General features: G+C 45.0%; 1 protein-coding gene across 3 annotated transcripts in view; it reads left to right on the forward strand.

Annotated features, from left to right (window-relative positions):
- Positions 1 to 13,282, forward strand: part of LOC149339582 (neural cell adhesion molecule 2-like) — a 177,177-nt gene that overhangs the window by 117,431 nt on the left and 46,464 nt on the right. For all 3 annotated transcript variants that reach the window (XR_016283532.1, XR_016283533.1, XM_089548287.1), the window contains exons 3-4: positions 1,554 to 1,664; positions 5,104 to 5,310. Coding sequence is in view for 1 of the 3 variants with exons in the window: in XM_089548287.1 (XP_089404413.1) it covers positions 1,554 to 1,664; positions 5,104 to 5,310 (318 nt within the window). In the remaining 2 variants the exon portion in view is untranslated. The remainder of the gene's footprint in view (positions 1 to 1,553; positions 1,665 to 5,103; positions 5,311 to 13,282) is intronic.

Below are 13,282 nucleotides of genomic sequence, written 5' to 3' on the forward strand. Positions count from 1 at the left end.
ACATTATGGTTTGGGAAAAGGCCGAACAGATAGACGGCCGCGAAGTCACAGCAGATGCATGCTCCATCTGAGAGAAAATAGCTTTAAAAGTGTGAATGAAAACCTCCACGTTATCTTTCTTTTGATTTGCCGTTTCCGGATAGAAGGCAGCAGATGTGGGCTAGATATTAAGAAGCCTTGCTGAGGTGGCTTCCCTCAGAAGCGATCAGCCATCGCCTAAAATCAAACGCCAGCTACACTGAAAAAAACCCTGAATACCACCATGACGGTATGAGGAAAAAAAAAACACAACGGACATTGGTCCGACTCAGTCTGCGGCAGGGCTCACAATATCCTCCCTAATTTCTCCGTGGTCTCTTGTATCTAGATTGACACCATGTGTGCTGCTAAGTTAATACGTCCCACACGATTTCAGTACAGGACCTGGGCTCCTGTGGAGCTTAAGGAAAAATAGAAGGAAGAAAGCGAAAGATGTGAGACGGCTTGCTTCCGTTTGTTTGTACATCCCGACATTTAGTTGAGTGAATCCGCACTGAATGTCAGAACACATATTTAGGCATTGCGGTACACATGTGACATGTCAAGAGGGAACTAGGAAATATAAACGGGATTCCTTATGCCAATCACCGTAAATGTGGCTTTATGGGACTTGCTCTATCAAAGCAGACTTTTTCTTCTTTGTCTGCTGGGTTTGATGTCCTTTCGCCTGCGTTATATGCGCTCCAAGTGTGAAGAAAAAATACTACTCGCTGTCATTTTTTGGACAGCATGATAAAGGGCCCCTAGGCATCCGGGTACTGTAACGGAGATTGTTTTTTAAGTATTCCTAAAGAAGCAATACTGCAGTACTGTCGACAGTAAGCTACGATGAAACAAAAATCTCGTGTACGTTTGGGAGAAACGTTTTTTCACTATAAATTGCATCCTAAGGCTCACCTAGTATCCCACTAAGAATTGTTTGAATTCTAAAAAAAGGGGGTGCTCTTAGTCTTACGAAGGCTGGCATTTAAACTCATCCTTTCTGAACTACATTAACAATAACCGCGACAAGCTTACACTCGATATACAGGAAATTTCGGGGGCATTTAGTCTTCTATATGAACTCTACCGCTCTTTCCTATAGCTTGTTCCTTACCTGTTTCTCAACCGCACATCCCTTTCAGTAAATAGAAAAATAGCTCATCTTAGTACATCGATGTTGGCGCACCTATATAAATATAGCCAACTGCACGCGGCATTCTCTCACGAAAATAAAAGCAAGACGGACAGAAAGCAATATGTGCCAGCCAATACTGCACTTAGTCGGTGCTCCCCAGACATGCAACGGCGGCTTTATTACATAAACGCTGCCGGTCTTTCCATTAACCAGAGTATGGTAGAGCTTCGGCAAGCATCAAACCCGGGCCGTTCTTTCAGATGCTGGGCAGGTGGTTCGCAGAATGCGAAGTGCGCGCCCACACACATGTAATGCTGCATTCCTGCGCATTTTTCCCCTAGCGAGGGGCTCACGTGCGGCAATTCTAAACCCCGGCTTTTCTCGTTTATATGCGCAGTACCTCCGGGCGATCCGGCTATTATGGACGAAGACGGACGCAGGCTGGAAGGTCTCGTGGGCCGCTTCAGCGAAGGACGAAAGCTCAAGCTCCTCTGCGAGGTTGAAGGAGGTAGGTGGAAGAGCCACGCAGGAACGATCCCATTTTTTTTTTGGCTTTGTTCTCTCTTCCTTCCTTTCTCTATTTTTTCTTCCTTCTATAGCCTGGGTTCCTGTTCACCTCCCCGCTCTCTGTCTCTGTCTCGTCCCCGTCCACTTTACTCGTTTCTCTGTCGCGTCGCGCGGTGATTCCTTTTCGTGTTCTCCCGAAGTAACTGGTCATTCGTGGAAAGAAACACCTCCAGCTTGGCCGAAAGGCATTAGTCTCTCGCGGATGTGTTTCGTTTGCTTTCTTGAGAGTTTATTCTCTTTACGTTTTTTCCCCCTTCACTTTCTCTTGAGAACTTGAAATGAATTGTAAAAAAAATGCTCACCCCCTCTGGATGGGGAGAGAGCATTCAGTAAGACTGATTGAGTCTGTCTTTTCGTGCAGATTGTTCGGGTGTCAGGCCGTTAGTAATTGTCTGGTGTCCTTTTCGAGAAGAATTTGAGCCTGAGGCATTTCTTGCCTTAACTGTTTATTGCGCTTGTCGCAGTCACGGTCGGCTATTTCGCTGAAACGGAAACGGGCTGAAGTTTCGGCCATCGTTGTCGTGGAACAAGAGCTGAGGCTCAAGTTCTATTCGCATTTGTTAAGTACCCTTTAGAGAAGCTGTTCTCTTTTTAATTCGAGAAATCGGTAACAAGTTAAAAGACTGAATAAAAATATTTCACGAGACAGAAAAGAAAAATTGAAAAGATGTTCAAATAGACGCCGCTGAAAGTGCGTGACCCAAGAAAATAATATTAAACCTGTCTCTGACCCTATATTAATAACCTTCAAAGCACGTTGACAAGTGGCAAACTTAGTTTTTGAATAAAATAATGCCTTTGGAAGAGTGGAAATTAGTATTAAGGCAACACTGAAAGGCAAACTAGCAAACAGCACATTATACATTTATGTAAGTACCTTGGGGGCAAAATGAGTAGTGTGGGCATTCATTTAAAAGACAGTGGAAACGAAGTTTTCTTTAATCATAGGCTAGTTGAGGCACTCACCAGCAGTGTGCTTCACAATGCCTGAAAAAAAAAAAATGCTTCAAGTCAACCACAGTCGGCATAGCTTCTCAGAAATCTGCTTCGCGCTTTTGGTGCAGTTCAATTAATAAATGTCGAGCTGATAAAAATTCCTGGCTTTTTTACCAGCTTTTGGAGACGATTTAATGCACAGAATGCACTACTGTGGTTAGATTTACCAATCTAACCTACGTATCCTCTTAAAGCAGTGCACGTTAGGCCACAATACTTAAATCTACTCTCTACATAAAAAAAAGTTCTGTTGAAAAACGAGTGCACGTTAGACCATAAAACTTAAATCTACTCTACACTTAAAGAAGTTCTGTTGAATGAATAGTGTCGGCCGCGTTTCCTTTTAGTGTTGTTTGTTTTAAAAAATACGTGTATATATGTGTTCTCCTTTCATAAGTACTAATAATTTTTCTCTTTGATAATGTTCGTAATTGCTCTTGATGCACTGAGGATTCTTGAGATCAAAACCTTCCTAGTGTACAGAACAACATTATCTTTGTTTGAAAGCTGTTGTGATTTGTACTACGAATACTGTGCGTCATTTCATTTCATTCAGCGCTGAAGGAGAAAGTAGGGGCGAATCCTGTAGTATATTAGTCAACTAAAAATTTAAATCTACTTTGAAAAACATTAATTATTAGCAGAAAATGGATAAAGTAGTATTTAAAAAGCTTCAGACAGAAGTGTTGCAATTTTGTCGCTTATTTTTTTGGAGGCATACGATTTTCCGAGGAAAATTAGTTCTCTAACTTGGCAAACGATTCAGGATTATTTTCTGTCACAGAAGAAGAAGGATGGATAGCTGGGCGAGTTTGTAATAATACATCGTGGGAGGGTACAGCGCCAACAAGACGACGGACGAAGCAGGAGGACACAAAGACGAGCGCTCGTCTTTGTGTCCTCCTGCTTCGTCCGTCGTCTTGTTCGCGCTGTAACCTCCCACGATGTCACAGAACTTGATCTTTCAAAACGTTCATTTCGCACACTGCGTTCATTGCGAGAATCTGCGGCCTTCTGTTGCTGGGTGTTGCTGGGAACAAAGAAAAAACTTGGAAATGAAGCAATGATACGATTAGATTAATGCACCACATAATTAAAAAAAGTCAGGTAATTATAGTTGTAGCTTCATGAAGCAGTGCATATCACGTACGTACTAAGGGCATAGTACATATTAGTGAATGCTCCTCTTGAATCACTGCGCACTATTCCAGGAACCAGGCTTTTCTAATTTAATGCCCCATTTCCTGGTCCTTGTCTTTGGTAGAAAACTGGTGCTGTCAGCTGGGCGCATTGAAGCTGTCAATAGAGTACTAATACACGTCCTGTCTGTCAATAAGCCATTTTGTGGACCGTCTCTTTAAATATTTCCAGAGTCAAACATGTTACATCTATGCCATACCTATTACGTCGAAGTAATCCTGGTAATTTGTTTGTGTTGTATACAATTCATAGTGAGGACTGTGCATTAATGTTTTGCCTACCATATAGCAGTGTGGTTATGGATGCACGTTGACGTTTCCCTTGTGATCAACTCAGGCTCATGGCAAAGCTAAACAATAAACACAAAGGAGTAAAAAGATAGTAATCTCTCTCCTTCCACACTCTCTCTTATTAAAGAGAGTGCGATAGAGATCACCTACCCCCGTTTTTGCTCTAATATAGGCGTATTAGTCTTTATAGTATACCCAGGGGGAAATTTAACAGGATAATAGTAGCGCACAAAAAGAAATGCCGGTGTTTTTATGTATTTTTTCTAGCGTGTAACCAAAGGTCTGGTGATACCTATCGAACGATTAAAGCAGTCGCCGGCAAAAGGCGTGGTTAAAGTTGGACGAACGCATTTGCATCAGCGACGGCGGCCGTATGTTTTGCGATGTTAGGGCTGGATAAATAACCCCAAATGAAAGAAAGTAAATTGTGTCTATTTACTAGTGTGACACTTTCGTTTTCCGCCTCCCCCGCCTCCTTCAATGACCTTCCTCACGTTCAGGTTTGGATGTCCACTCTAAGTGAAAGCAGTTATTGCCACTTACATTCTAATGTAACCATCTCCTCTCTCGGCTGCTATCAACAGCGTTTCTTTGCAGCTGAAATCCCTTCTATTAGCTTAACTAAATCTGCGGTCTGCTAACTTAAAAAAAATCGGAGGCTATTTGCTCCGCATAATATACACACCGCTAAAGCCAACTTCCTTTTGAGTGTACACAGGGTGTCAGTAAGCCATACTTGTTCGTTACTCTATTCCGCTATCTCCCTGTGCCTTGAAGTAAGCTCTGTCAGTTATCCGTTATCTCTGTCAGTTATGTGCAAGTGACTTATAATTTAAATTTGGGCACACCAAATAAGCATGCGATCGTTTGATAAATTCCTTGCTGCTGTTCCAGGCAAGCCTCGGCCCGTGGTCACCTGGTGGCGCGACAAGCGGCTCGTGGACTCCAACTTCAGCTTCGTGGGCGACGGCACCGTGGCCCGCAACTGGCTCGAGATCGACGAGCTGAAACGGTCGGACTTCCTCAGCGTGCTCACCTGCCAGGCGGCGAACAACAACGTCACCGTGGCCGTGTCTCGCTCCATCACCCTGGACATGAACCGTAAGCATGGTTACTCTCCGCATAGGACCTTGCTGTGCTCCTCCCGCGAGCGGTGTACTGTAGCGTAAGCACTGCCATTATAAATCAATCGCGCAGCGAGTGTTAGCGGTAACTGAGCGGTAGTGCCATTTTACTAGACGAAGACTATTCGTGCATATGCATTCGTGAGGAGGAGCCACCCCAAACGTCTTTCCGAGTGAAGAACGGGTTCATTCAATTATGCGCAGGAATGGCAAAGCCCGTGGTTTTTCTCGCTCGTCTCATATCGCTTCGTCTTCGCGTTCCTTCACTCAAAAAATGAAAGCTGCACTCTTAGCCCGTCGGTGGCGGAAAAAAAGCCACTGCTATAGTATAATTAGTGTATATGTAGCATTTGTGGCCGGAAACTTGTTATTATACACATTGTAAGACACTGTATAACCGTCAAACTTTAAGGATGAGTATCCGTGTAATTCTGTATTAGTTTTACTGCGTACACTGTGCCATCGGATAAAATACGTACGCTTATTGAAGTTATCATGAAATGATATTTATTGAGGTTCTGAAAAGCGCACAAGCGATTGGGATTCCATCACGCGTCACCACACCACAGAAATTTTTAAGATAGTTTCATTAACACTGAAGATATAGTCGATTAAAATGATCCTCGCCACCAAACCCCACCGCCACTACTTATACATGCCAACCCACCAGAAAGCAACAAACAAACAAAACAAGTCTGAACTGCACCCCTCCTCACTACCTCAAGTTTAATCGCGCCCACGCCAGTTGTGCTCGCCCAATTAGACGGTTCGATCACATTTCCCCTCATGTCATCTGGGCAGTGGCGGCTAAGAACGCGCGGTGAGGTGTCGCCCTAATCAGTCGCGAGATACTGGAAGCAGCAATCATTGGAAACTACTTGTAAATATAGGATTCACGCTGAGCTTTTAAATATTGCTCTAATACTCACAAATACCACCTCTTCATATGTATGGCATTAGAATATGAATACAAAAATGAATCCAGGGTTCATTTAAAATAAAAAACTACAGTGCTCATTAAAGGAGGTGCGATCAGGCTCCCTCTAATAGGAATGATTAGGATAACTTGTTATGTTTGTCTAGCTTACAGCTGTTATTTTCAAAAACTTTGATATAATGCCTCGGATATGTGATGTCTGAATTGGGACAGCCGGGGATAAGAGTTCATGAAGAATACCTAAGTAATCTGCGATTCGCTGATGATAGTGCGTTGATATGTCCCTCAGGAGATGAACTGCAAAGCATGATCAGTGAGCTAGACAAAAAACGGTGGGTCTAAATGTTAACATGCAAAAAACCAAAGTAATGTACAACAGTCTCGCAGAAAAGAACAATTCGGTGCTGGAAGTATTAAGGAAATACGTCTACTTAGGGCACGTAGTGACCGCTGACTCGGCTCATGAGAGTGAAAAAGCTAGAAAAACAAGAATAGGATGGAACACATAATGCAGATTCTCTCAGATCATGAATGGCAGTTTACCAATACCCCTCAAGAGAAAAGTATAAAATAGCTATATCCTACCCGTACTCACCTATGGGTGAGAAACGTGGAGGCTAACGAAAAGAGTTCATCTTAAGTTAAGGGCAACACAGCCAGCTAGGAAAGAAAAATGGTACACGTGATAGATGTGAAAATGACACATAACAGACCGGAAGCGGGCGGAGTGGGTGAGGGAACAAACGCGGGTTAATGACATCGTAGTCGAAATCAAGAGGAAGAAATTGGGTTGGGCAGGGTGAGGTCTTCTACTGGTCTTCGAGGTAACGGAGGGGATTCCAAGAGAAGGCAAGCACAGCAGGGGGCGGCAGAAAGTTAGCAGGGCGGATAAGATTGAGAACTTGGCGAGAATACGCTGGCCGCAGCTGGCAAGGGACAGGGTTAATTGGAGAGACATGGGAGAGGCCTTTGCCCTGTAGTGGTCGTAGTGAGGCTGATGATGATATCATTCGGACTTGTAAGAAGTGACTAAAAGTTGAGGTAGCTAAGTTGCTATAGTGCTCGGCTGCTGACTAGGAAGACGCATGTTCGACCGTGGCGGACGCACGAATACAATGCTTGCTGTGCGAAGAACCTGCGGTAACGCTTTAAGTTGGCACCGGTTCGCTCGAATGACGGCGGCTGTGTCAAGTCGGGCGTCGGTACATATACCATACTCTATTGTGCGTGACATAATTGACCTACAAGCTACCGGTGCTGTGCCCGGTCTGCAAGTGTTCGTGAAGTTGTTGTTCATATAATTTCCTTCGGTTCTCGCTTCCAATGTAGCTAACTATAATGCTGAAAGCGCGAGTGTAAGCTCGTGCTTACCGCGTATTTTGCAACAAACTGACCATCACTGGTCCACTGTGCTGTTTTAGTGCAAGTTCTACTGTCTAAGTAACGCCCTGCATTCTCTAGCACTTTACCCGCTGTTATTGGTATCACCAACTGTTTATCACCAAACAATTAGTTTGAGCCATTTGTGAAGGCGAAAGGATCGGTGTAGAAAAATTTTAAATGTAAGGACGTAGCTGAATAAAATTTTGACAATTGCCGTTTCCGCTGAGGTACCGCGAAAACACGCTTAAAATAAAACTGTGGGAATTATGATCAGCTTAAAGATAAATATAATTGTATCGCAAAACTCCAGAACAGTGAGGCAGCACCTGTTTGAAATATAGACGGCGCAAAAGAGGACCGGTGCCAAAGCCTTCCCTCGTGCATGACACATTCATGGTACGTATGTCGCCATGAGTGTAACTGGAATCATGCAGGTGGGCCTATCGATGCGACAACTATTTTTAAAATGTTGATGCAAAACAAAAACAAAAAAACACTATCGACGTACACGCCGTCAGCAGCGGCTAGCGGGAATAAACCTGGGCGACGCTGTGTTAAATTATACATATCGGCAGAGCCTTGACGGCTGTCATAGTAACGTGGTCTTAGTAACATGGAGTTAGCTGGTGGACGTCCACTCCACTTGTCGCCGGTATCGATTCGAACCCACGCGGATCATTGAAAAAGTTAGACCGCAAAGCCACATGTCGTTAGAGAATGCATATTTCCTCTACCGCGACGGACCACTCTCGCCGCAGTGTAAACAGACTCGACGGACAACCCTAGCCGTAGTGTAAGCTGACAGGTTTGGTAAAAGCGTCATGCAAAGGTGAACTAATGACCGGTTGTGCATGCGCCGTTTTTTTCATCCGGCGTTTCTTGCGTAACTTTTGTCCGCAATAATAACACGGCCGACGACTGCGAAAAAAAAATGCGCGCTGCAGTTTTTCATATTTGTAGGGTGAAATCTTTGCCGTCGCTCCCGCCAGTGTCTGGTGACGCACTGCAAGGGGTTCATACCTTTGTATCCACCACTAACATGAATCGTTACTATGCCAGGCTACCTGACAAAGTAACGAGACTATCAATGGTCTATTTGATTGAAATAACGCTGCTGCAGCGTAGCAACGGTGGGTCGTATCGCACCGCGTAGTGCGCTGACTTCAACGAAAAGCTAGATATTAAAAATACTTCAATATTTTCGTTTTCTGCCCTGCTAAACACTGGCGTATACACTGTGCCAAGAAATATTTTCATGTGCAGTCCTCGAAGCGTGGCCTAAAACCAAACCTGTGTCGTCTTCGCTAGAGAAACATAATAAAGGGCTTAACTGGGATGCGGCGGAAAGCCTACAAGCTGATAAGTCGTTCAGAAAGCGTTGCAGCTACGATACTGTCTTCCATCAAAAGCGGTTAAACAGAATGAGGCATATCTAAAAGAGCACACTTGCCCGTGAAGGCAGTGACGAACTAGGAAAGCACATGACGCGTACAGAGCGCTAATGTGTTCCTCGTTCATCCGTGTCTTCGTCCCGAAAGTACGCGCTTTTAAGAATGAACCTGCCCGCCTCAAGAAACGTGTACCAATCGAGAGAGGGTGGTCAGCACAATTGGCCGGACAAACAGTCGCCTTCTCTAGCCCTCCTAGAAAAACAGCGAACCTTGCTACGGACATGGCAAGAATAGAGGGCGCTAGGTGGTGGACTTAACTCTTCCCAATTTTCTCCTCTGCCGTCCACAGCTCTTTCTCCAACAATTATTCTGCGCACCCGTGTTGTGCGGGGGTAATGGTCCATGCCCAGAGAAGCGAACATTCTCCTCACTGTTCCTTTATTTCGTGCGCTGTGCTGCGCCAATTGTGTGCGTTTTACGCTATCTCAATACTTGGACAATTCGCATAAGAGTCTCCACAATAGCATTGTACTTGCTTTGCATCAACAAAGCGATGGGAAAAAACGCAGGTGACGTACCTGCTCCTCGATCACTTAATAGAAGCATCACATACATTAACTACTGTCGCACATACACCAGACCCAACCCTCCTCTTCTCAAACTTTTTCCACGGGACTGTGTAATGAAGACTGCTGTTAGCGAACTTGTCTAATTAGTCGTATTATTTCGCTGCTCGGTCCGCTATTCGTAGTAGATTAATCATCGCACAAAGGAGGCACAAACGGCGTGTTTGCAGAACGCAACGCAGTTTTAAAGTTTCTCAATAGATATAATCGTTTCCAAAGAAACGCGAGCTAAGATAAATACATCCTGGCACGAACGCGCGTCGCTATGGGCAGTCGACCACAACGGGCCCACAAATAGAGCGCTTTCTAACTCTTTAAACACTTCAGAGCGTGGAGCCCGCTTCATCGTACTGCTAACTGTACATAAGCGCTAGTATCTCTCGATAGCTATGCCGCCCACTGGTGAAGCGCACGCTGTTGTAAATACCGCACACCTCATAATGCAGACTGCACCGCTCGCAACCACCAGGCTTTAATTAGCGCCAAAGCACGCGGACGCGTTCGCGCAAGCTGGCATTGTTTCGCGAATACTGCCGACCGACGACCCGCCTTTTGCGCCAGCCTATCACCAAACCCCAGAAACCCGGGCCGCCCGCCGCCTTTCCTCTTTCATCAACCATCGAGCAATCGCATGAGCTGCACTGGTGCGGTGCTTCGTGGTGGTTTCAGTGTTTACGCGCGGTAGCCAGTGTCTGGGCGCATATAGGGAGATAAGGGGGGGGGGGGGGGGTGCGTATTACGAGTTATGCATTTCTCGACGCACACTGCTCCTTCTTTTTTCCCCCTACCTCCCTTCCCTTCGGAATTCCCCAAAGAAAACAGCGCGAAGAGGGATGCTACTCACCGAGCGACGGCAATTCTACGTAATGAACTACACTTCGAACGAGTGCTTTCAGGCCGAAATGAGTTTGCAGTTCCAGCCAGCCCCTGCTGGCCGCAGTGACGACTTCTTTCGGTCGCTGCGCTCATTAATTTAATGGCTTCCTTTAACGAGCCCAGCTTTTTGGGTCAGCACAACCTCACCCAGCCACCTACCCTGCGCCGCTTCCTTTTGCGTGTGCTAGGTGGCGCTGTCTCTTGTGCTATTTCATTCCGAACTGAGTTTTTCGACTCATGTTTTGCGCTGAGGACGTTTATAAGCGCCACGAATGGAGGTCGAGTGCCCCGTGCACATCTACGTGACATTTCGTTTTCCGAGTCATTGCTGATTGTTTTTGCGCTCAGTTATTCGGCCTTGATGCAACGAGATAATTGATCAATATTTACAACACAGTTCTGGCACTACGCTATAGTAAGTCACCCTTAAATGTGGCACAGCTCTAGCGAATATGGCACACGAGTCGAGGATCTACGAGGGAAACTTAAAAATTGTGTGTTTGGCGCTGATTTAGAATTTGTTTCATGACTGACTTTATAACTTGCTGATGTTCCTATTTTGAATCTAGTATAAGTTAGCTTGAGGTACTAATCTCCGCTGAGATGTACTGCTTCGCTTGATGAAAGGATGAGTTGGATAAAAGACGCAGCATGCAAGTTACAGACTCAGAGGCAACTTGAATGCCTTTGAGCGCCTTTGTCAGCAACATTGGTAAAACTTCACTTGCACGGAGCACCAGCCTGCACGAGCCTCGTCTACAAAATAAGGTTATATAGGTGTCAGGTAGGGTAAAATCATTTGTTTCTCTGTAATAATCAGACAATCTGTGGATCTGTGTATGCACGCACACAATCGCTTTCTGACGGTCGATGCAAAATATTCTCAATAAATGCGGCTAACGAGTGACATTCGCTAGATCACAGCTCTTTTCAAGAGCACGATGCCTGCTTTGGTCGTGTTGCTGTTAAAGGACCCGAACGAAGCGACACCCACATCACCAGCTGTACGTCGAGAATGTGACGAAACCTGACTGTGCACCTGTACTGAAGTTCACTGGAGGAAAAAGAAAGGATGGAAAAAACTAACTGCCAGTCCAAAGACCAGATTCAGACGGGTTGTCTTTGCCAAGCGTAGAGTCGCAGGCTTAATGAGACACGTGCGGCGTAAACAAGCTCAAAGGTCAAAGGTCATTATTTCTTGCCTTTTCGGTGATGTCCAGAGAGTCGCTATGGCTTTACTCTTCAGTGACGCAACGTGAAAATGCCAGACGCCCTGGTATTAGTGGAATTCTGTTTTGATTTACGTTCATCTTTCTCAGTGGCGCAAATATATGCACAACTGTATGCTCCTTCATCTGCACGGTCTCAATTTATTCTTGCTTCAAAAAGTCCTAAAGGTCGCAAGGAAGCGAAAAGAGAAAAAATAAAGCTCCCTCAGTTGCAGAAAATGCAAGTACTTAGAAAAGAGAATAGCTCTGTGTTTCCAGCTCACTTAAGTTCAGGGAGAGAGAAGAAATTTTTTTCGCTAACTCTAGTCTACATGTGCTACCGGAGAAAACTTTTAATTTTTGCGCACTGTTCCAGCTTCGCGACTAGCTGGTCTCGTTAGTAATTAGGACGACGGTGAGTACGCTGACTTGAGACCCCGACAGAGAACTTCTTGACCTCTCTGTCATGCATTACATTCGGCTTTCACTCATGAAAAATCTCCCGTCTGCACAGAAGATCGCGAATGAGAACCAATATGCGCTCGAGTTTTGGTTTTTACTCTTTCCCTAGCTCTGTCAACGAAAAATAAAAAAATATGCATGTGATCTTATGATGTGCTGTAAGAAATTTGGGTTAGCAGTATTTTCTTTAAATTTCGCTCATACAATGACCGGTTCCCCGCTGGCTCTTTGAATTGTATTTCGCCATCGCGTTTTTCGTTTCAGCGCTGCGTCTGAAGGGTGGCAGTGAATGGATGGGTCATGAGTAGGCCCTTCCGAAGAGTGAAGGTGGGCAGTTGGTGTGGCTGGTGGCTTCTGTGCGGTGAAGTTGGGGAGAGAGTAGAGGATATCAGACAGGAAGACACGATCTCGCCAATCTATTCACCGCCTGTTTACAGGAGGTGTTCCGAGGCCTGGATTTAGAACAGTTGTGGATAATAGTTAATGGAGAATACCTAATTTTCGATTCGCTGATGACATTGACTTGCTAAGTCACTAAGAGATGAGCTGCAAAGCATAATAAATGAGTTAGACAGGCAGAGCAGCGCGGCAGGTCTTAAAATTAACATGTATAAAACTAAAGTTACGTTCAGCAGTCTCGCAAGGGAACAGCAGTGGACAATTGGTAGCGAGGTGCTGGAAGTGGTAAGGGGATATGTACACTTAGGGCAGGTAGTGACCGCTGATCCGGATCATGAGACCAAAATAACTAGAAGAATAAAAAGAAGGTGGTATGCATATGGCACGTGCTCTCAGATCATGAATGGCAGTTCTCCAATATATCTCAAGAGAAAAGTGCACAACACCTGTATATTACCGGGGCTCATTTATAGGGCAGAAACATTGAAGCTAACGAAAAGGGTTCACCTTTAGTTAAGGACAACGCAGCGAGCTATGAACAGAAAAATTATAGGTATACCGTTACGAGTACGGAAGCGGGCAGAGTGGGTGAGGAAGCAAACGTAGGTTAATGACATCCTAGTCAAAATTGAAAGGAAGAAATCGGCTTCGGCAGGGCATATAAAGC

Source organism: Amblyomma mixtum, chromosome 6, assembly GCF_055824585.1.
Source record: "Amblyomma mixtum isolate Tamu chromosome 6, ASM5582458v1, whole genome shotgun sequence".
Classification (NCBI taxonomy): Eukaryota; Metazoa; Arthropoda; class Arachnida; order Ixodida; family Ixodidae; genus Amblyomma; species Amblyomma mixtum.